The sequence below is a fragment of the Perca fluviatilis genome, chromosome 13, assembly GCF_010015445.1.
Source record: "Perca fluviatilis chromosome 13, GENO_Pfluv_1.0, whole genome shotgun sequence".
Taxonomy (NCBI): Eukaryota; Metazoa; Chordata; class Actinopteri; order Perciformes; family Percidae; genus Perca; species Perca fluviatilis.
In genome coordinates, this window is record NC_053124.1 from 15,031,164 (window position 1) to 15,055,008 (window position 23,845).

Consider the following 23,845-nt stretch of genomic DNA (forward strand, 5'->3'; position numbering starts at 1 on the left):
CCAACACCCTGCTTTTTTTAAACTTAATTTCCAAAAATAGTTTACATTGCAATAAGTAAACAAATAAGATACAAAATATATACAAATAATATAATATTAAAGTAAAAATAAAAGTAATAGTCAAAACAGAGGGAAATAAAAGAGACACACTTTCAAAAATCATTACAAATATTGACAGCAGATATTAAGATAGCGTTCTTATTGGATACCAACTTAAGAGACTCAAAGTACATGTCAAATTCAACCTCCAACACCTGCTTTTCGATGATGTTCACGTCGCATAATTACGTCACTCCATGGCAACAGGGGAAAATGGCTGCTCTCGTGTGAAGTAAACGCAATTTTTTTTCAACTTTCTGCTAAGATGTGACTTTTTTGCAACGAAAATGCGGGGATTATGAAGTCATGCAAGCACCGCATATTTTGCGCGGAAATCGGCAATTTATGCGGCGAAAGTGCGGCATATTTGAAAAAATGCGGCCCCCGCATGAATTATGCGGACTTTGGCTGATTATGCATTGAATTATGCGATCGCATAATCACGTTTTTCTGGAGGGAATGAATGATGTTTGGGTTCAGGTCGGGCTCGGTCACATCAGCGCAATAAGGCATTGAGCATTTTAAATTGAAATGAGATTTTAACTGTCGGGCTCGGACATAAATATCTTAAAGGTCCCATGGCATGAAAATTTCACTTTATGAGGTTTTTTAACATTAATATGCATTCCCCCAGCCTGCCTATGGTCCCCCAGTGGCTAGAAATGGTGATAGGTGTAAACCGAGCCCTGGGTATCCTGCTCTGCCTTTGAGAAAATGAAAGCTCAGATGGGCCGATCTGGAATCATGCTCTTTATGAGGTCATAAGGAGCAAGGTTACCTCCCCTTTCTCTGCTTTGCCCGCCCAGAGAATTTGGCCCACCCATGAGAAAAAGAGAGAGACATCATGGCTTTCAAACGAGCAAAGTGGCAGATGGTCAAGGCCAGACCCCCACCCTTCACCTTGCCCCCCCCTCTCTCCTCAATAGCTACAGACACAGAAATGGTACATACTAAGGAAAGCTCATTGTGGGACTGGCTCTAGTGGCTGTAAAGAGACTTCAGATACAGTATTAGGGCACCACTAAGGTCCATATAAAAGCATCCAAAGAGCACCATGTCACGGGACCTTTAAATGCCTGTCGTGCTGGGGCCGGGCTCGGTTACTGCTCTGTCGGACGCGGGGCGGGCTTGGACAGAAAAACACGGCCCGATCCACACTCTAACACGCACACACACACACACACACACACACACACACACACACACAACTTCTGCATTTCATTGCAGTTCAGTTCTCATACAACTACAGCATTTCAGATGCACTATAAGAGGAATTTACACTGCATGGTTCGTGTAAAATAGCATCAATGTAAATCTATTGTTCCATTTTTAGTCTTTTAGCTTCTTCAATATGAGATGTAAACATGCTTGATGGAGTTCCATAGAGCGAAATGAGACTGTGCCTTTCTGGAGAGGTGAAGTTGTTAAAACAGCATTGCAACATATTTGAAGTTATTATGTATGGTTGAACTGTGATTAATTGTATTTTAAGTAAATAAGTTAACCTTTACAGTAATAATTTCCCTCTGAAACTGGTGAAAAGTTAATTGCAGTAAGTAACTAAATACACACTTTTTCCAAGAAAGTTTTTCAGTGTTTTCAAAGAGTAACTGTCTAGAACTGCACACAGTCCTTTGATAATATCACCCTACGTGTTTTGTAATATTGCATGTGTGTATATTTAAGTGACTTTAGAGGGTGCAAAGGACTGTGTAAAATGTTAAATGTTGCACTGCAGAAAACTGTACTTGCGCTTTCTGTGATGATACACACTGAGATAAGTGTAGCAGAGACATACAGTAACATCACAGGCAGATGCTCAGGCAAAGCTGTATTGAAGCCGTATAGATATAATAGGTATGGCATTATCTGTATCTAACAATTCCACATTCATGTTCCCATTTTACCACCCTTTGCCAATTTTGTAGCGTTTAGAATTGCCTTGAGATCTTGTTGATTAAATTATGAACTCACTAATTTTAGATTTTTTTATGATTTGTGAACTGTCTGCACCAACAGACATGTTTGCATGTCATACTGTATCAACATCACTTTCAAAAGGCCACGTGTTCCTGTACTGAAGTTGTGGTTTGCCACTAAAAGGACCAGTGAATGTAGAAAATAAAAGTCTCACTTGTCAATATGTCATTTCTTATGCCTTTCGCAGCTCACGGTGTGCTTATGAACCTCACCATGTGCTTCTGTTCGGACCAGAAATATCTGTAGTTAGAAATTAAGCTGTTTATAGAGTGTAAAGTACACAGCCCAAGTTGTTGCCTCCCTCATTGTCCCCCTCTCTCTCCACGGCTTGTTTTCAGGAAACTTGCTCTGTTTGTCTGTCACTATCGCAGACACAGTCCAGTGGCTTTTTGTGGCCAGCTGCCAATAGGGGTTTGAGAACAGGCTGTCCTGCCCTGTTTTGCACCTCCATTAGTGTGCCCACACATGTCACGCTCTATTGCAGTTTTGTTGCTTTTCTCTCCTTGTCTCTCTCAATTCTGTTTTGCAGTTCATTCAGGCACTATTGGCATGGCGGCAATACAAATACAACATTATGCAAGCTCTTCTCGAAAATAAGGGAATAAAAAACAACATCACTGCATCAGAATAACTACAGCGGTGCAGTTCAATTAAATGTGAATGACATTTTTCTGTTCCTGTTATGATAATGTGCAGTTCAAGGATCTAATCTTTCTGTGCCTGACTTTTACTGGTCTATTTAAGGAGCTCAGGGAATCAGGCCTGACCCTTTAGTCATCCAGACAATGTTCCTGACAGAAGATGTCTGGTACACTATGCAGACATACAGAGCTCAGCCACACCTGTTTGTGTATGAACTATGGACTGCCATAAGGTTCGTATTGATTACACCAACAGCACACTACAGGTACATGCAACTGTTGTAAGACGATGAGGTCACTGATCTAAGTGTCATTTAATTATTTTGCATGATAAGATACGACACTGCCCTCCGTATGCTCGGGATTCTTCAAAGAATGTGGAAACTGGAAATAGTTTAAACACTCAAACACATTTCCTTAATTGTTGTTTTACATGTTTGCAGGAAAAACTATCTTTTGTTTTAGTCATACCTTTTTAGTGACTAAAACTTTACAATTCATGTTTGCTATCTTTGTTTATGTATGCACTGTATGATTTAGATGAAGAAAAAGCTCCATTGCCTTCGTCCCATCCTAATTCAGCCTTCATCTTTGTGTTTCCTGAGGCTGCCAGTTCATTTTCTCCTCTTTAACAAAAACACTATACAATAGCTCAGCAGCACCTCTCTTTTTTTTTTTTTTTTTTTTTTTTTTTTTTTTTTCTATCTCTCCAAGCCAGCGCGGCCTCAGTCTCGAGAGTGCTTCCCTCTATTATACACTAGCATTATCTCCCCATGGTAAATTAGACCTAACACCTGGATAAAATAGACCGAGATGCTCCCATTATTACAGCATGCTGTTGTGACTGTGATGATTGGCCCAGGTCACAACTAAAGGTCTACCTGAGACTTTTCAAAGTTGTATAGTTAGTGGTCTTCCTATAGGTGAGAATCTACAGTGCATTAGTCAGAAAACAGTTCAAAGATAGCATCTGATGTTTGAGTTAAGGTGGACATAGTTATACAAAATTGACAAGGATATTAAGTTATCATCACTGTTTTCCAGTGTGGCCTCTGTTTTTTGAGGGAGTTCAGATAATCTCAAAAAAAATAATCTGACTAAGAAAAAACTGGTTCAAGTGCATGGCTACATGTGCAGCCCACTGGAAAAACAAGCACTAGCTATGGAGGGCTTTGTCAAGTGTTTGTTCTGCAAATAGCTGAGTATCACAAGAGCATGAGCTTTAGAGTGAGCATTAAGGCAGGTTGCCAGGTAGAGTTGGATTCTCTGAGGCAGCACTGTGATAGAGAGACAAGTAAAAGACTAATTGTCTTCACTGACACTCATGGCACTTTAAAAGATACAGGTAAGACTCCTGTAGAAGGCGGCACAAATAATACAAGGATTACAGAAAGAGAGGTTGTGGGGATAGGATGGTGGTTCCATGTGACCCAGTGGATACAAATCCTCACTTTTCAATTATTATAAATGATTATTATTATGTAATATGTATAATATATATATATATATATATATATATATATATATATATATATATATATATATATACATACAGTACAGGCCAAAAGTTTGGACACACCTTCTCATTCAATGCGTTTTCTTTATTTTCATGACTATTTACATCGTAGATTCTCACTGAAGGCATCAAAACTATGAATGAACACATATGGAATTATGTACTTGACAAAAAAGTGTGAAATAACTAAAAACATGTCTTATATTTTAGATTCCTCAAAGTAGCCACCCTTTGCTGTTTTGATAGCGCTGCAAACCCTTGGTGTTCTCTCAATGAGCTTCATGAGGTAGTCACCTGAAATGGTTTTCACTTCACAGGTGTGCCTTGCGTTTAGTTGGACCTAATTAGTGGAATTTTTTCCCTTTATTAATGGGCTTGGGACCATCAGTTGTGTTGTCAGGTTGATACACAGCCGACAGCCCTTTTGGACAACTGTTAGAATTCATATTATGGCAAGAACCAATCAGCTAAGTAAAGAAAAACAAGTGGCCATCATTACTTTAACAAATGAAGGTCAGTCAGTCCGGAAAATTGCGAAAACTTTGAATGTGTCCCCAAGTGCAGTCCCAAAAACCATCAAGCGCTACAACAAAACTTGCTCACATGGGGACCGCCCCAGGAAAGAAAGACCAGGAGTCACCTCTGCTGTTGAGGATAAGTTCATCTGAGTCACCAGCCTCAGAAATCGCAAGTTAACAGCAGCTCAGATTAGAGACCAGATGAATGCCACACAGAGTTCTAGCAGCAGACACATCTCTAGAACAGCTGTTAAGAGGAGACTGTGAATCAGGCCTTCATGGTCAAGTAGCTGCTAGGAAACCACTGCTAAGGAGCGGCAACAAGCAGAAGGGATTTGTTTGGGCCAAGAAACACAAGGAATGGACATTAGACCAGTGGAAATGTGTGCTTTGGTCTGATGAGTCCAAATTTGAGATCTTTGGTTCCAACCGCCGTGTCTTTGTGCGACGCAGAAAAGGTGAACGGATGGATTCTACATGCCTGGACCGCAGAGTGAAGGCAAAAGGGCCAACAAGTGCTAAGCATCTCTGGGAACTCCTTCAAGACTGTTGGAAAACCATTTCAGGTGACTACCTCTTGAAACTCATCAAGAGAATGCCAAGAGTGTGCAAAGCAGTAATCAGAGCAAAGGGTGGCTACTTTGAAGAAACTAGAATATAAGACATGTTTTCAGTTATTTCACACTTTTTTGTTAAGTACATAATCCCACGTGTTCATTCATAGTTTTGATGCCTTCAGTGAGAATCTACGATGTAAATACAGTATGTATGTATAATATCATTAGCACAGCAATTTGCATTAATAAGTAATAAGTAAATTGCTATTTTCTCCCCTCTCCCTTAAAAATCTGCATGTTTCTAGTTGAATATTCAATTGATTAATAATTTGAAATTATTTGGATGGTGTCCTGTCATATCCAGGCTCAAACCACAAAAGACAACATGCATGAAGTTTCTACTGTCAAACACCAAAGAGGGATTTCTTATGTTCCAGACAGAAGCCTCTGGGAATGATTTTTATGGCTAAAATGTTTCTATTCAAATCGTCAGATGTCAGACTGCATATTAGAGCCCCATACAACAGTTGAATCTTATGAACAGAAGTCTCTTCATTAATACAGTATCCCCTCAGGTTCCAGTAGTAAATATTTCTTCACAGTATATGGCAGAGACAGCTGTGCTACACCTTTGTGGCAGAGCCCACCCAAGCTGGCTCTGATGGCACATCTGGTCAGGTGGAGCAGGCTGCGAGGAGCGTTGGTGCAAACAGTGAACAAGGAGTCGTAGAAGTCTTCATGTCGCTGAGGAAGCAAAAACGTTGTAGTGTAACTTGAAGTCTAGGACAAAGTCAAGTAGTGACACTCAGCAGTGACTTAATTCTACACTGAAAACACACTTCATACTGTCCATGTACAGGAGATCCTTTTACTACCTTGTAGCAGTCATCGGGAATGGCAGCTCTCCACTTCTTTGTGGGCTTTAAGTGTTCATAAGAGTTGACCATCATTTCTACTACTTCGGGGTAGTCATAGCAGGTCTGCAACACCTGCACAAAACAACACAAAATGTGACATACAGCACAAGAATCTTGCAAGGACCTTTTGTTATCATCATATAATTTGTCATAGATGCTGTATTTTTTTGTGATTAACAACTTTTTTTTAACAAAATACAAAACATACAACTTGCAACATGAACAAATCGCTGCCAGCTTAGCCATCTCACAAGCCCACTCCTGAATTGATGGCACCCTTTCATTCTTCCATCCCCTTAAAATAATCTGTCTGGCTATCATCAAACTAGTCTGGACCCAGCGTCTTATGTGCTTATCCATCCTGTTTAGGATTGACCCATCTCCCAGAACAAATCATCTTCAGGTGACAGGAACCTGGGTCCCCCAGGAATGTATCCTTACGTACAGATTCTGTCCCACTCCTCATCATCCAATGTAATACTCAGATCCCTTTCCCATGTCTTTTTGAGAACTGTCCAGACTCCATCCCCCAGGTTCTGAATAAGTATAGAATAATACCCAGAAGCCTCATGACCTTTTCCATATTTCAACAACACCTTATCTAAACATTCTGAGGCCTTCAGGGCTGAAGAACTGGATCCAAAAATCACCACCAACAGATGGCGAAGTTGCAAATATCAAAAAAATTGAGACCTAGGGATTGCAAATTGCTGTACCACATCCTCAAAGGATTTCAATATGCCACCAAGATACATCAGTCCACCTCTCTGTACCTTGTGGAACTGAGGTGGGTAGATCCGTGCTGTGTTATGGTTGAGCAGCAGCTGATAGCAGAGCTTAGGTATGGCCATAGGCCTGACATCAGTCACTTTGAGGAGATATTGAATGGGGGCACATCCATTCATGTCCATCTTATGTGTATCTGCTCCGGCCTCCAGCAGCATCTGCATCAGGACATGATCACAGTTCCAGGCTGCCTTGTGTAGAGCTGTTTTATAGTCCTCGTCCCGGAGATTGGGATCTTGAACAGAAGGGAAATGTTGTAGAAAACAAAACTCAAAAGCCTCCATGGTACACAACAATGACGATAGAAAAGTCCAAAAACACACCTGCATGGTGGTCCAGCAAGAGGCGACCGACAAGATGGTGATCTTGGCTGTATGTTTGTTCTTTAGAGTCAAAAGCCCAGAAGCACGCAGTCATCAGGGGAGTCTCCTGGAGGGAGTTGACTGCATTCACAGACGCTCCGTGGGTCAAGTAGAGAGCCACCAGCTCTGGGATGCCGAATCTGGCTGCTATGTGCAAAGGTGTGTCCTCCTCATTGTTGTGGCTGGGCATATTGACTTTTGCACCTCCATGGGGGAACAAAAGCAATGATTATTTTGTAGTTTTGGATGTATTTGCACTTTCATCCATCTACTAATATATTCATCTAGACATACATCCTTCCTTACTGACCTTTGGGGATTAGCTGCTTGGCACAGTCCACAGACTCCCTGGTGATGCAGTAGTGCAGTGGTGTGTGGCCGCTCAGTGATAGGCTGTTTACTTTTGCCTTGTGAGCCAAAAGCAAGGTGACACAGTCGCTGTTGGAGACCTCGCAGGCCACATGCAGTGGCGTCTTCCCATTAGGCATCCGGTTGATGGCTGCACCTTCCTGAAGGAGCACCAGTGCTGTTTCCACAGCATTGTACATCACACATACATGAATACCCATCGCCCAGGAATTCTCCAGTTTGTAGCCTGGGAGCCAATAACCTGTAGCAAATAAGAGAAAACAGGCCCTGTTAGCCTACTTTCTCAATCAGGACCCCAGTAAGTGATGGGGTCCTACAAGAACACACTATCTTCTGGCAAATTTGGAACTGTACTGTATGGATATTTCACGTGACATATTTATGTTTGTGCTGGTTTGAAACTATTTGGACCCAGTTAGGAACATCAACATTAATTAAGAAAGCATATTTCTTTTTACAAACTTTTAAATTAGATTTCTGCATAGTTAGTCATGAATGTTCAAGGTGATAGAGAAAGACTTTACACTTTTATTGCAGTATTTTTAACCCCCAGTAGGTGAGTATGCATGTTATTGTAATTCACCTAGTGTCTACAGTGTGTCTGGTCACATCCGGCTTTAGGATCCAAAGGGATTTAACACCACCTAGTGGAAAAACTACAGAACAAAATCTTTGCTGTCATGATATTCAGGAGTTGTTTACAATCTGTTTTTCTGAATTAATGCTTTGTGAAAACATATGATTTCCCACAATCTTGTTTATTCTGGATGCTCACATGACAGCTCATCTTTCTGGCCCTTAACGCTTGATATACAGTAGTATGACAAACAGTTTATCACCATTGATGTTATTGCTGCTGGTGAAATGTGGATCAGTCTCATCCGACTTTCTCCGTACCTTGTTTGTATGAGGCGAGCACCATGCTGGGGTCTTCCACCTCGAGCACAGTGTCAATGTCAAGTTTCCTGGTGCGCAGAATCTGCATAACCTTCTGGGCATTGTTGGCCTGCAGAGCCTCCAGGAACTGTCGCTTCAGCTGTTTGACAGCCAGTTGTCTGGGGCTCAACTCCTCCATGAGTTCCCTTGAAGAAGGGCCTCTCTCGTTGTATAACACTGCCAAACCAGCCGGCTCGAACACTAATGTTCTCCAGACAGCACGGAGGAGATTGAAAATAAACGCACAAATGGTGATAATAAATGTGTCAATCATACCCACACTGGAAGGCCTCCATAAGCCCAGCCATCAGATATGGGAGGTGTATGAGGAAGATAGACGGAAATTAAGAGGGGCAACAAGTGACAGGAGGGAGCCGTCAGGGAGAAAATAGCCCTGGAGTGAAATGAGGCTGAATATAAATAGAAAGGAGAGAGGTGAAGGACTGGAGAGCTACAGCTGTGGCTGACTGTGGCTGACTCCCGAACAGCCAGTCTGCTGAGATGTCCACTGAGAGAAAGTAACAGGCCATGTGAACATGACATGGCGATGGCAGAGGTTTCTGAGAGAAAACTGCTTATTCTCTTCTACTCTATTCTTCTATGTTAATATGACTGAATCAGATCCATATTTATTAGATTTTGCAGGTATACCATGAGAAATTCTAGACAAAGAAGAATGAAAAAGTATAAATTATAAACAGTCATAACATGAATTTGGCAGACTGTTTGGCTACATGGGACACAGATTTCTGTCTCTAGCTAGCAAATGGCCACTAGAAGAATGTAGAGGAAGTCAGACAAATGGGGAAAAAAGAAGAAACAAAAACAAGACTATGGACAGTGGCCGCACATTTTATTCTTTGTGACAGGTAGCTGCCCTTTCAAACTTTTCAGAATGCAAAAGAGAGCAAGGTAATGACAAAAAAATGAGGAGAATAAGCACAGCTTTTTAAAAGAGTGAAAGCATGGCTAGCAGTTTGTGGTGATTATCTTTAGCTCTTTACGTACATTAAAGACAAACCCTTCCAGACATGACTCAAACGCCTACCAGGAGCACCAGGGTCTCATCCATACGTTGGTTTCATCATGCCCAGGCGAGCTCAGTCAAGCACATAGAAAAGATTCAGAATCACATTTTGGCCTCAGGTGTGACCTTTAAGTCTCCTCAGCCCTCAGACAAACACAGTGCACACACACTGACACAATAGAAAACAAGGCTTCTTTAGGATTCTTACAGCGTATTGCTCTCAGTGTTTTACTATACATACAAAAGAGTCAAAAGAGTGCAGTCGGCAGACTGACTTGACAGGAGAGAGGAGGGGGGGTATTCACAGAAAGGTTCAAGTGTTACAAAATATTTCATAAGAATACATTATGAGCAGTTTATTGGATTTGCACTGGAGCAGCACTATGGTTGTATTAGAGGAAAATCACAAGCACAATGGGGGTATTACTGTGTTTTCTTCTCACTTTATATTTCCATACTTTAAATCCTTCATTTGATAACCATTTTAATCTAAATCACTTTTAATGAACAGGTTTAATTATGTTTTGGCAATAGGAAATCATCATACAATTCTGGATAAATCATTGTTAAGTGTTAATAATACTCTTATTTTTGTATAAGTTATCATAAACAGTGGTCAGTTGCTTCATTAAATACAGAAATAAATAAATAATAACATTAACAGATCAGTGATACCTGTATTATTACTGTGGCATTGCATGGAGGTATCTGTAACACCTACTATTCTTCTTGTTCTTAACCTGTTAACCGTTCACCAGGCAGGGCCCTTGAGACAAAAAGGAATCAAAACAAAAACTGCCTTCCTTTCGATCACGGTGACACTGGTGTCGCTATAGTTACTGTAAACCTACGAAATGATTATCGGGAATGGTCAAGAAGTAACACAGGGAACATGTCTCTCAGTGAGCGTCATAATCATAAAAACAAGAATTGCATAAAATATATATGTCAAAATAATTACAAAGGTATATTTTTTTTATCTAACAAGTAAATCAAAATCTTTTAAGTCTTACTGAACCAGTTTCATAAGAAAATTAAATCTACATTGCATCTAACAGGTGCAATTTCCAGTGTAACTTCAGTAGTATCAGGTGCGATAATCTGTAAGACAATTTCTGGATTCACTGCATCTGTCCTCCATCACAGGGATGACTCGACTATATGGCAGCATTCCTAAATATTATTCAGAATATTCCAAAGTAATTTGCATGGTGAACTTTGACCTGCAATTTTCATGAAAAAAAACAACAACAATTAGAACTTTAGTCCACTGTATGTGTTTCGACACTCACACAGAAGCGGGTGGAGTTCAGCAAAATTCTACTACTCTAGAATTTCTAAAGGCAGCGGCGGGGTATTACTTTGTTATTGAGAGAGGATACAAAAAGAGGTCAAAAGCAGGTTACAAGCGGTGTCAAAGCAACATTATGCATATAAGCAGAAAGTTTCATTTTAACATTTTGTTTCTGTTTTTGTGGTACAGGTTTGGTAAATTACAAATTTCATGATTACATTGTACCTGAAGTCTCCATTAGAACCAGTCCAATGAGTTACAGTATGTCCTTCATTCGTCATTCATACTTTGTGAACTGCTTTAATATGATACATGGTACTGTAAGAAGCATTGGACAAGCCAGTGCAGAGGCTAAATTTACAGTGTTTGCACTTCCAGTGTTCTGGCAAGTAATGAGAGAGTTTGTTTCTCCCAATGAAACTTGGTTCCCCCTTCAGTTCCTGTTGGAAAGTTCCAGTTTCGCCTCGTTCAGGAGTGAAAGTAAGCAGCATGAGGACACCCAGTGGTGGGAGATGAGTACTGCCTTATGAATTCCTCCACACAGGCCTGACCTGTATATGCTTTGTCAAAGCAATAGAGCAATTTCGCTGATCTATGTATCTGAACAGGATATACACAAGTCTATCAAAATGGCACATCAGACATATTTGTATCTGTATTTATCACTGTACACGTACATGGTCTCTTCATGTCTACGAGTGATGGCTAACGCAGACGGCTCTGAAGATGATATTGGATGAGATGGATTTTTCACACACTGGATATGAATAAATAAACTTAATTTACAGCAATGAACAGCAAAATAAATATAACTGAGTAAAATCTTCAATCTTAAAAGAAACACAGGATGGGTGTAAAATGAGGAAAATGAACGGGGCAGGATCCTATTATCCAGCTGCTCATTTTGGTTTCATTTTCTTGGTGAAAAAGTCACTCGACAATCTCTGACAGTTGGGTGTGTAGCTCCACCACTGAGAACTAATTGAACTACTGAGCAGGTGTCCCTCAGGGTTCATTTCTGGGGCCTACTTACGTTCTGTTCCACGAGTTGCTACTTGGTGTGGTGCTACAGTAAAGTGGGAGGTGATTTAACAATTCAATTCACTCTTCCGCGCTTTCTTTGCGTGCCTCTTTCTGTTGCTGCTCTAGCTCTCTCTTCCGTAGCTTCTCACGCTGTTTTTCCACTTTCTCTTGATTTCTCTTGGCCTTCTCCATCAGAACTTTAAGGTCTTTGATCTTTTTCTTTATCAGGGCACGGTCCTGGGAAGAAGTAACTCCGAGGGCCTGGAACAAATAAACGTGCATAAGCATCTTTCATCCTTTGGTCTACCAATATATACATATATATATATATATATATATATATATATATATATATATATATATGCCAATTTTTGTTTCTTTTAAAATGAACACATAACATAAAAACCTTATATTTACATTTATTTTTGTGACATTTTACAGTTGATAAATACACTTGTTATTGCAAAGGACAAACTATGAAATGGCAGCACTGTTTCTAAATTCCCTCCAAAAATATGTTTGGCATTGCTATACTGCAATTTCTTGTTTTCATTGACATATGGGCTCTAATATATATGTATGTGAGCACAATATATGAATGAACAACTTTTAACTTACCTTGAGCTCAGCACTCTCCAGCTGTAGCAGCTGCTCTCCATCTATGTTTTTGGCAGTGAATTCTGGGATGTGGTGTTCTAAGTTGAGACCCATGAGCCAGCGGGCCACTTGCTGGGAGGTCCACTCTGTGATGCTGCGGTTCTGCCACTGATAATGCTTCTGTCCCTCGTCTAGGATCTGAACAGGGAGAGAGACAGACAGGGACAGAGAAAAAGAAGCAGATAAGATGCCAAACTTTCCAACTTTAACAATATTTAACCATGCGCCCACAGTGTATCTTCTACAGAATGCTGAATAATAATGTTTAATAAATGCTTAATGAGTTCAGATGAACTCAATGACCCATTCAAGGCAACTATATTCTGTAGCAATACATATTACTATGTGGTAAAAATCATTCTTCACCATGAATAATGTGTGGGAATGAAACACAGACAAATGGGTTTTACTCAACAAGACATGCATGCAGAAAAACACAAGTCTCACCTCGTCATCTATCATATCCAGACTCTGAATGTGGCAGCATTGAAAACAACAGAAGATGACTGAGTTGTTAACAGGGAAAAAAAACAATTTGGCTTATGCTACAGGAGCCTAGACCAGCATTTGTATACAATGAGTCTGAACTGGCGCCTACATTTTTACAAAGTCGGGGTCTGTTAGTTCTTGTTATAGATGTGAACTGACAAGGTATTCTCATGCATATTATTAGTTTAACCATTTTGAGAATGCATTTCATCTTGCAAACTACCTTGCCCAACTTACATTAAACAATTAAAATATTTGAAGTGTATACTGTATGTGTACCTCATCTGAGGAAAGCACCAGTGTGTGTGAGCGCCCCGACATCTTGGCTTCGCTCATCAGGCCGCTGATCTCCACTGAGCTGCTGCTGCTGCTGGCGCTCAGATCATCGTTCAGAGTCGGTCCCTGAGAAATCAACAACACACTTAAAAGACTGGTAGTGAGAGCCAATTGGCTTTGAGGCTGAATTTAGTTGATTAGATGGAGTGCTTCTCTATTTCTATTAACCGAGAGACTGGACGAGGAGTGAATGAATTTAGAAGAATGAAGACTTTTCCTCTAAGCACGTATCAGATTGATTTGATTGATGTGCTTCTTCCAAATATTTGACAGTCAATAAAAAGTACATTAGACTAATAAATTTAAGCAAGACGTCAGAGCTGTGCACATCCCTCATTTTTAAGATGGTCCATATTATAGCACAAACTGTGAATGTAATTAGTGGTTGTAAATGATTTACATTGCTGGATGCTGTCCAATTTAAAACCGCTCTCTCTCTCTGTCCTTGTGAGAGTGTGAACATTTGTATTAAGATCCAAGATCAGTGCTCAAACATGCAGAGACAAGCTGCTACTGAGAACTACGGACGATCAGGAGGAGAAAAACTAATACTAATAAATTGTTTTTTTTTTTTAAGACCAAGATTTAACGCCTCCCTATCTCCTCCTGGAATATACAGTATTTCCATTGGTCCTCTGAGTAAAAGAAATATGTATTGAATGTCAAAGAGAAAGTGTAACATTACATTTATATTAAATTCTGAGTTAAAAGCTTTATCTTGCATGTAGCTATATACTGTAGCTTGAAGGAGTTCTTTGAATTTCATTACTGTTTGAGGTAAAAGCGAAACTAATCTCACAGGTTCAGCTTGCTTAGAAGCTCCACATAACTATTAACGCGGATACATTCTGCATTGATTGATCTTCTGATGTGCACTTGTCTCGAGCTGAGAGCATGTCCTTGGAGAGAGAAAAGGACTAGATTTGTGCAGGATCAAAAATAAGCTCCTTTTTAATCCTAAAGTAACCACATCTGATATTACACAGGATTAGTAACAGTTTTCATGCAAGTTCCTACACTGCAAAAAATGCCCATGTTAACAACTTTAATCTTATTGTATCTGTATGACATTTAACTGATTAAAGATATATTATGAAACAAACTGATTTGCACGGGTAACACTTGGGAACAGATTTTTTCCCCCACAAAATTGGAATTTAATACCCGAAAAACAGATCATACGATTGTTAAAATGGACATTTTTTACAGCGTCATTGAAGACAGAATTAAGATCATAAAAGATATTTAGGAATATAAAGGAATACTCATTGATTTTCTTTCAATTACTAATGCAATTACGCATTTTTGCAGTACTAATTCCCCTAATTACTAAACCACTTTTACCTCTTATAGTACCAACTCATTACCATTTCAGTGGATTAAGGTATAATTGAACAAAACACAAAAGAATACAATACCAAGTAATATGAATAGGAGAAGAAGTGGGGCCATGTAAGGGAGGTCTGTTCAACAGAAATAACATAACACATGTAAGTATATAACAATATGTAGGTACAGTATACGTATATGGCCTGGCAAAAAGCCTGCTCTGACTGGACCTATATCTGAACCAGTGACTGCAAAGTGAATCATTATTTGCCCAATGACAACAAACAGTCAACAAACCTCATGTACCTTGGCCTTGAGTTTCTCTGGACTGTCCTCTGCTGACGGCTCTGTGGAGCTGAGTGAAAGATATGGAGAGATAAAGGGAGGGAGGGGAAAAATGAAATAGAAGTCAGTGGTGACAATAACTGTACCAGACCTTCATTAACAGTTTCTGGACCTGGACTCATTTAGGAGAGATACAACTAAAAACATGGAGCAATGGAATTATAGAGAATATTTTCTGCTTTTCTTTGTCTAACTATGGGCTTATAATAAACTAAAACTACTAATACTATGTATGAATTTCATTTCTAAATGTAAATATGTCATTCATCTAGTTTTATTTCCTCATCACTGGTACCATTCTGACCATATAAGTCCTTTAAAATAATTGATCACATTCCCATTCCCAATCCCAATATTCTTTTACAACAAATATGTAGAGAAAACGTTCACTTTGGCTTCCAAATGACAAATTCTGACAGCTTTATCTTTTACATACGTTATTTGGTATGTGTACAATTCAAAACAAAAACATGGCATTCCACTATTTGTTATCCTACCCAGGACCTGGAGCTTGTCTGTGTTCCTCCACATAGCTTGGCATCGCAGGAGACTGAGAACCTGTGACCACAAACACCCCACACTGAGATTACGGATAGTTACGGATGTAGTATATAGTTACGGATGTATTGGTGACCATTCGATCCTCCATTATGGTATGTAGTAAAGGGTGCAGGAGCACTAACCCGCGGTGGACGGCCGGTGCAGTGTTCGTCTGGGGGAGCTTTCTGTGCTGCCAGGGGCCCTGAGGACTGCAGCTTCTCCATCACAAGACGCCACACTACGAATCGAACCAGATCGACTGTGAGCTGGACTGCCTTGCCCCTCCGAGCCCTAAAGACAGACAAAAAGAGAGAAAGAAAGATGAAGCAAATAGAAGACAAGGGAGAGGGAAGGGGAAATGTATGAGAGGGAGTGAGATGAGGCCAGAAGATGAGAGAGAGGAAGTGCAGACATAATGAATTGCGAAGGAAAGAAATGTAATGAAAATTTGAAAGAGAGGAAAGCAAAGGCTCAGAAGAAAAGGAAGAATAAATTGCAATCAAATGAAAAGGGATCTGAACAGCCAATGCTGCAGACTAATCTGAAAGAAGTCACTTGACATACTTTCATCATATCTAATTCTACTTCCCCTGGAAGCCTCACACTGCCTGGCTTCTGTGTTCATGCCAATTCTGATCCAGTTCTTGAAGTTGTTCATCCAATCTGAACTCATTCCTGCTCTAGTTGAGTTAAGTGACAGCATTAGCCAGAAGAGAGCCTTTCATCCAGAAAAAGACTGTGGCTGTTATTATCACACTGGGAGAGACAATACTTTGTGACAGCGCCACAGACTCAATTAGTGCCGTAGAGCAACACGTAGCAATTAATCCATTAAAGGAATAAAGCGGAATAGACAGGGGTTAAAGACACACGTGCACGCACACACACGCACACACACGCACACACACACACACACACACACACACACACACACACACACACACACACACACACACACACACACACACACACACACCCTGTGGTGAAATTAAGACATATTAAATGTAACAAGTCTAATGAAAATTATGTGTTCAAAAATAACATCTGGTTGATATTTCAACAGATGTTGCGTGCAGGTGTGTGTTTTAATACAAACCTCTCCCTCGGTGGAGCTGATGCTGTCTTGAGTGACTCCTCTGTGGCTCTTTTTGCTGGGTGAATGTGGAGAACCCTCCCTCAGTTCTAGACACACACACACACACACACACACACACACACACACACACACACACACACACACACACACACACACACACACACACACACACACACACACACACAAAGAAGAAGAAGAGAGTAAAAACAATTGTGATTTAGCTTGACAAGGTAAGAAGAATATTCTGTTTAATCCATTAAGATCCATATATTCATAATTTGTCCATCAATTATGTGCATATTTTCTTTTGTTTCAGTCTTTTTTAGGAGGCACTTCCTTTGAACTGGCCCCAATGCTGACACCACCATTAAGTAAGTCTATTAAAAAAACATCAACACAGTTAAAGTATCAAGTCTTCCCCCAAAAGTAACACCATTAATTAGGCAGGCAATTGTCACTTTTCTGCTCATTACCTGAGTGCACACGGAGATGCTGTCAGATGAGCGAAAAACTGAATCCATCTAAATTTAAAAAGATAATTTCAGCAGATTCTGAGTCTTCTCCTCCCACATGCTCTCTATCTCTCTCTCATTTATATCCTGTTTCAGCAGAATCCCTCAATCCCCCCTTTTTAATATTGCATAATGAGCTGCATCACTCTGATCAGTGCAGATCCAATCACTCTGTTATCCCATGTGCACTGTACAGTATCAGATAAGGGGCTTGTGTGTGCACACGTCGTTTTGAAAGATGCAGCCACTGAAATAAAGCCTGGAGCTTAAAAAGACTTGAGGAGAACAAAACCAGACAGATGTGTTCAAAAGGGATTACGAGTTTGTTTTTGTTTGCGGAGGTCCAAAGTGAATCTAGAGTCGGAGGTGAAAGTGTGTGTGAAGGTCAAGGCAGCAGGGGAGAGGAGGATGTGTGCGTAAGAAATCCAGACCCCACTCTGTGTGTGTTTGCATTTTGTGTGTTTTAACCACAAGAGAGTTCAATGTTTTCAATGTCCTTCACAGGGCAAGAGGAGTCGCTAAACTGCAGGGGCTAAAACCCGCTAAAGGCCACTTTGTTGAGTTGCATCATGGGTCATCTTAGGGACCAAAGAAAAATTAGGTACAGTACTTAAACAAGAAATGTAGTAGGGAAACTTTGAATGTTTATTTAAGACCATATATCAGACATAAGGAGATGCAGATGTTTATGTTATTGCTTACGCTCCTATTTCAGCTGTCTGCAATTGCAACTGCATTCATTAAATCAATAGTTTGACATTTTAGGAAAAACGCTTATTTGCTTTCTTGCTGAGAGTTCCCCTGGGAGAGGGGGGAAACAGCTAGCCTGATAGCCTGGTATGACAGGCATAAGAGTGGTATTGATCTTCTCACCTAATTCTCAGCAAGAAAGTGAATGTTTTCCGACGTGTAGAACGTTTCCTTTAAATCAATATCATAATAATGATCTTGGCAGCCCCCTAAAAAACACACCTCTGGCTTGTGCTGCAGCCCTTTTGGGGCTGTGCTGCTGAGCGCTGAGCCTCTCAGCACTGTTGCTGTTGTTGTTGTTGACCTGGATGCCGTTCTGCTTCATCAGCTGCATTAGCTCAGACTCTAACGTGGCGATCTGTAGAGGGAGAGGAACCGTTTAACATGAATCAGCCGCAGGCATTTACATGTCAAAACAGCTGCTTTAACGCACAAAAATGAATGGCCTACATGATAAGGAGCACATGAGTCATGTTTTGATTCCATTTGAAAATACTTAAGTTTCTTACAGGTGTTGGCCACGTGCACATGAAAAAGCACAAATTAAGTATGATGTCGGTTTTGTTAAGCATAACCCTCCTGTTTGGCTTTTGGCTACTGTTTTTCCACCACTCTTGCTTGTGCCACACTTCACCATTCAGCGTTTACAATGCAGTGCAGTGGGAGAATGAGTGCTCACTGTGCAGAAGAATAGCAGGGGACAGTTGGGTTGACTGCCCATTCAACTGTGGGGTATGTCCTGAGACGTGAGCGGAAAACAACACAACTGTCTTGTTTTAAGACTAGGAAAGCAGAAAATCAATACAGAGTTTGCCAATGAAACTAACCACAGGCCCCTGGACACCTAGTCCATCCGCTGTCACTGTCCAAGGAGGAGAAAACCATTTTATGTGGCAGAAATGGCACAGACATACTTTTAAGCCTTGTAGAGAGAAAGCAGCAGTGCCGTTACTGATCTTTTTGATCATGTTGACTACTGGATTTGGATTAAATTCCTCTTACACATTTTTAGCCTTTACTATGAAAGAAAAACTACTGCTTTAATAGATGTAATGTACAAAATCCAACAATCTTGATCATTAAGCACAGAGAAGAACTGCAGTGGTCATTAGTTTTATTTTCACTTCAGGGATTTCTGTGTTGTTTTGAGGCCAATGTGCAGAACTATGCAGACACGGATGGAACAACATAAACACAGACAGGCATACAGGGAATTATAGTTGTGATAGATAGACAGAGTAGACTTAAAATGAACTAGTTTACCCGGACTTGCAGTCCCTGGATCTCAGCCAGGTGAGATTTCTCAGCCTCCTCCAGCCGCCTCCTCTCTGCATCCTCCTTCTGGATGAACTCCACCTCTCTGGAGACGAAAAGGGGGGGGGAGAACGTAATGTGGTGAGTAGGTGTGTGCTAATACAGGAGAACAAGATACATTTAAGTGTGAGTTTCTCCAGGTGTGACAGTGCCTGCCTCTTGCTCAGCAGTGGCGATAAGGGAGCCAAGGCTGTTTTAGGATGTCAGTGTGACTTCACTCTGACCCTGCTGCTCATAGCGAACACACACACACAAACACATATCTACAGCTAAAACACACCACATACATTTCCATTTTTAAGAATACTAAAATTACTTTACTCATTCCTACTTTGCCCTTGGTCTGTGAGCTCCCCGTCTCTCCTCTGTAGCTCAGTCCTCTGCTACAGATCAGCATTGAGTGCTTGTTTCATGAGTTAGCTTCCACTTGGCCTGCAGGGCCAGAGCCAATTAGAGTAAGGCAGACTAGAGCTGAGCAGGAGACGGTGTGATGGGACTGACCAAAAAGATCAACGCACTGAAAAGCAAGAGAGCTGCGCTGCATGAGAATGGAGACTTGGCTCTTACTGTTGAAATGAGATAGGACTTTGGCTATAAATAGAGGCGCTCTGCCTCACGGAGGGAAATTCAGTAGATTTTCTCTTTTCTGTTCATTGAAGCAAGAGAAGCATATGAAAGGAATAATGAAAAAAGTCATCTTTAAATTATTAAAACTTACGTTTAATGGCAGGATTGATGGAATGACATCATTTAAGAAATGGTTCGAGTGAAGGAGTTAGCAAGTCATGGAGACAGAGTTGGATAAAAAGAAGAAGTGAGTAGCATTAAACTATGAGAACTAAAGCAACAGAAAGATCTGGTCTGAACTGGAACTCTCAGGACAAAAAAAAAGAAGCATCAATGGTGAGTTCAGGGCAAGCTGCCTTGGATCAAAATCTAAACCAGTTAAAAGAGGAGATCTAGGAGGCCGTTCACATTAGAAATGAGATGAGCAAACTCTATCTGCTGATGAAGACCTTAAGATGTGATTGGAAAAAGCTTGTGAGTGGACCTTGAGTTAAGAAGCTTTAGCCCTGCACTGAATTTAGTCCCACTAGAAGTCAATAATACATTTCACCAACCTTTTCTTTAGATTAAAGGCATTATGTGTAGGATCTGAAATGGTTCGACTGAAATATGCTATAATCACATGCTAATTCTTCACATAGTGGCTTTAAATTGCCTTTCAAATGGTTGTTAGTACATCCTAATGAACTTTAGTGATTCTAGGTTGCCATTGTTTCAGCCAGTGGTGTTCAATGTAAGGTCTGGACACTTTCTGTAGTCCTTCTCCCAACAAAATGAGGAAATCAATTTCAGACATAAATTACCTCAATTAGAGAATGCAGATTCAGTTATAGTAACTTTGGGATAATCCAACCTCCGTTGTTCTCTTTTATGCACAGCACTGTACATAATCATACATACATTTTGAAACTGAACCAAAAAAAAAAAAAAAAAGCTTCTTAATTGAGGATCAATTGTGGTTAAACCCCTCATCTCGGGCACCCGGATAGCTCAGTTGGTAGAGCGGGTGCCCATATAGAGAGACGCAACAGGCCCGGGTTCGACTCCGATCTGCGGCCCTTTGCTGCCATGTCATTCCCCCTCTCTCTCCCCTTTTGTGTCTTCAGCTTTCCTATCGAAATAAAGGCAGAAAATGCCCAAAAAATCTTAAAAAAAATAAAAATCATCTAACTGGGATTTCTTGACAGAAAAAAATGTAAATGTCCTGCTACAATGTTCCTCCCTCATTCTTCAATCCCAGATTAGGATGACCAGTTTAACCCAGGTTCACTCACTTCTGCTGGAAGTCTTTGATGAGTTTCTTGGCTTTGTTGTACTTTTTCTCTAGAGTTTGGTACTGTGCCTGCGCCTCCTTCAGGTGTTCGTTGACCGTGTGGCAGAGCGTCTGTGCTTCGATCCAGTAGCTCTCCAGCTTCAACATCCTCTCCTTGTTCTCTTCGATGCTGGCCTTCAGCTGGCTCTTCTCCTTCTCCCAGCGCTGCTTCTCCCTCTCCACTGACGCCAACTGGAAGGGGACAAAACCAACCCCAGTTACAACATTGGAATTTGATCGGAGAGCAATATATGTTTTGAAATAAAAACTTACATTTTTCACCCTTCTTATACAGCTTGTCCCTCAAACCAGAGGATAGTAGTAATCTTTTAGTATTTTTTTTTTGAGTAGTTGTTGTTTTTACTGTCTGCAACTAGAGATGGTCCGATACCGGCTCCGATACTGCTTAAAATGCTGGTATCGGTATCGGGAAGTACTGGAGTTTGTGCACCGATCCGATACCACGTAATAAAGCCCTAAAGAAAATCGATGTTAAAGTAGTTTATTTATGTTCTTTTTCCGTTATAACTGACTGTCAAACTGGATAATATAAGAAAGTTCTGTGGCCTTCCTTATTTGTGTTTGTTCATGTTTTACAAAGAGTTTAACCTGAGCCAGACTGACAACAAAGATATAAATCATATCACATCCATACAGGGATAGTAGTATACAGTTGTTAAAACATAATAAAAAATATGACACACTGGTATTGGATCGGTACTCGGTATCGGCCGATATGCAAGTTCAGGTATCGGAATCGGGAAGCAAAAAATGGTATCGGCCATCTATATCTGCAACTACATGGAAACATGCGAGACCAAAACAAAACCAGATTTTCAAAACTGGGAATGACATCTCACAAAGCTGGTCAAAGATAAATACTTCACAAAGAGTCTTTTTAGAGTGAAGACTGTATTCAGAGCACAAATTAAATCAGTTTATTTTTTGTAAAAGTGGATCTATCCTTACTCCTAAAAAAAGCTTTTTAAGCACCACTTCTGAGAAATTTAATCATATCAACTCTCAGCACAATAATTTGGGAAATGATCAAATTAGGCCATTAACATTTGGCAGAGCATATCAAGTATACACTTCAGATGTGTATATAGGTAAACATACACACGCATGCACATACACAAAGCTTTTGCTCTCACTTACTTACTATTCCTTTCTCGGCTTTCCCTTTGAACTCAAACTTCTGTCATTTGCAGCCACACCTTCACTACCAAAATTTCTGCATTTTCTGACCAGTTTTCCAAAAGGTCTAAAAGTTCTTCAACTGCACACAGTTTTAATCTCTTACCTTGTTTTTGAGCTTCTGAATCTCGGCCTCGGTCACTGTGTGTTTGATCTGGAGCTGTTGGCAGCAGAGGCGGAGAAAAGAGAAGATAGGAGAGAAAAGAGAGGGCGGTCAGATAATCAAATGCATGGCTGCCGCTGCGCAGGCTCTCTCTGCTGTCGATACAGTGTGACGGACAGAGGCAGCCGACCCTGTCCTCCTGACAGCATCCCAGCTCCAGCACAGACACACACACTCTCAGAGGAGAGGCAAGAGATAGATAGATAGATAGATAGATAGATAGATAGATAGATAGATAGATAGATAGATAGATAGATAGATAGATAGATAGATAGATAGATAGATAGACAGATGGACAGATGGATGGAGATATTAAATCTAAAAATGTAATGTTTGTTCAATGTTATATCTAAAACTGTTAGAAACCGAAAGGACTTGTTTTTTAGTCTAACACATAAGATGGATGGAGTTGGAAATGGAGAGAGAGCGACAAAAGAGTTATGCATTGAAGTTGAGATAAGCAGTCATTTAGACCTATTATATCAAATAGAATTATTCTAGATGCATTGGCATCATTTTAAACACATTTCCCCAAGCTCAGCAGGGCATATTTGGGTTTAGCTTATCTTGACATCCTGATTAGAATAGAGGATCTGTGAGTTTGACCAATAATTTGGCCATGGTGCAGGTTTTTTTTTTTTTTGGGGGGTCCGGCAGGTTACAGGAATTAAGCAATAACTCATGTTAAAAAATGTCAAAATGTTAATTTGAAAATTGGTCAAATGCTTGGAAAATCTATGCACAACAAAAATACCATACTAAATTCAGTGCAAGTCACGATGCTGATTATGTTAATACAACGTGTTACTTTTATTTTACAGCTGCTGATGATTAACCAAGTTTTGTGGAGCATTCCTTAACACGTGTGTTAGTGGTGTGTGTGTAAATTCCGCGTGTGTGTTGACTGAGGCTTTAACTTACTCGGCTTACTTGGCTCCAAAACATAGTTGAAAACATTATCAAAAAGTAAATGGACTTGAACAGCAGCCTAGTAGGGAATACTATACTACTAAAACAGGACATTAAGATGATAAAAAGGTTTAAGAACGAGAGCATTTTTACTATCACAGCTTCTTTGTGTGTGTATATATATAATTTTAAATAATATTTATTTATTTCCTAGCTTAAATGCAGCAAAGAGAGACAAGGAAGAAGCGGGACATGAGAGAGCCCTTTAAAAGTAAACTGGGAGACAGAGGTCAAAATACAGAGA

General features: G+C 40.3%; 2 protein-coding genes across 12 annotated transcripts in view; both read right to left on the minus strand.

Annotated features, from left to right (window-relative positions):
- Nucleotides 1–5,487: 5,487 nt before the first annotated feature.
- asb4 (ankyrin repeat and SOCS box containing 4) lies at nucleotides 5,488–9,153 on the minus strand. The gene is made up of 6 exons (XM_039820028.1): nucleotides 8,643–9,153; nucleotides 7,687–7,986; nucleotides 7,338–7,580; nucleotides 7,002–7,249; nucleotides 6,187–6,300; nucleotides 5,488–6,055 (listed from the first exon to the last, which is right to left on the minus strand). The coding sequence occupies exons 1-6, from the start codon at nucleotides 8,953–8,955 to the stop codon at nucleotides 5,867–5,869; spliced, it is 1,407 nt and encodes a 468-aa protein (XP_039675962.1). The 5' UTR covers nucleotides 8,956–9,153; the 3' UTR covers nucleotides 5,488–5,866.
- A 976-nt stretch (nucleotides 9,154–10,129) lies between these two features.
- ppp1r9a (protein phosphatase 1, regulatory subunit 9A) overlaps nucleotides 10,130–23,845 on the minus strand; it is a 50,698-nt gene continuing 36,982 nt past the window's right edge. For 5 of the 11 annotated variants that reach the window (XM_039820031.1, XM_039820030.1, XM_039820034.1 and 2 more), the window contains exons 8-20: nucleotides 22,576–22,629; nucleotides 21,235–21,464; nucleotides 19,343–19,439; nucleotides 18,302–18,437; nucleotides 16,818–16,903; nucleotides 15,865–16,012; nucleotides 15,679–15,739; nucleotides 15,134–15,191; nucleotides 14,926–14,970; nucleotides 13,451–13,573; nucleotides 13,130–13,153; nucleotides 12,644–12,820; nucleotides 10,130–12,286 (exon numbers count right to left, since the gene is read on the minus strand). In XM_039820031.1, the coding sequence (XP_039675965.1) occupies nucleotides 12,104–12,286; nucleotides 12,644–12,820; nucleotides 13,130–13,153; nucleotides 13,451–13,573; nucleotides 14,926–14,970; nucleotides 15,134–15,191; nucleotides 15,679–15,739; nucleotides 15,865–16,012; nucleotides 16,818–16,903; nucleotides 18,302–18,437; nucleotides 19,343–19,439; nucleotides 21,235–21,464; nucleotides 22,576–22,629 (1,422 nt within the window). In that variant the 3' untranslated portion in view covers nucleotides 10,130–12,103. The remainder of the gene's footprint in view (nucleotides 12,287–12,643; nucleotides 12,821–13,129; nucleotides 13,154–13,450; nucleotides 13,574–14,925; nucleotides 14,971–15,133; nucleotides 15,192–15,678; nucleotides 15,740–15,864; nucleotides 16,013–16,817; nucleotides 16,904–18,301; nucleotides 18,438–19,342; nucleotides 19,440–21,234; nucleotides 21,465–22,575; nucleotides 22,630–23,845) is intronic. The other 6 variants (XM_039820040.1, XM_039820035.1, XM_039820039.1 and 3 more) reach the window with 4 other exon arrangements.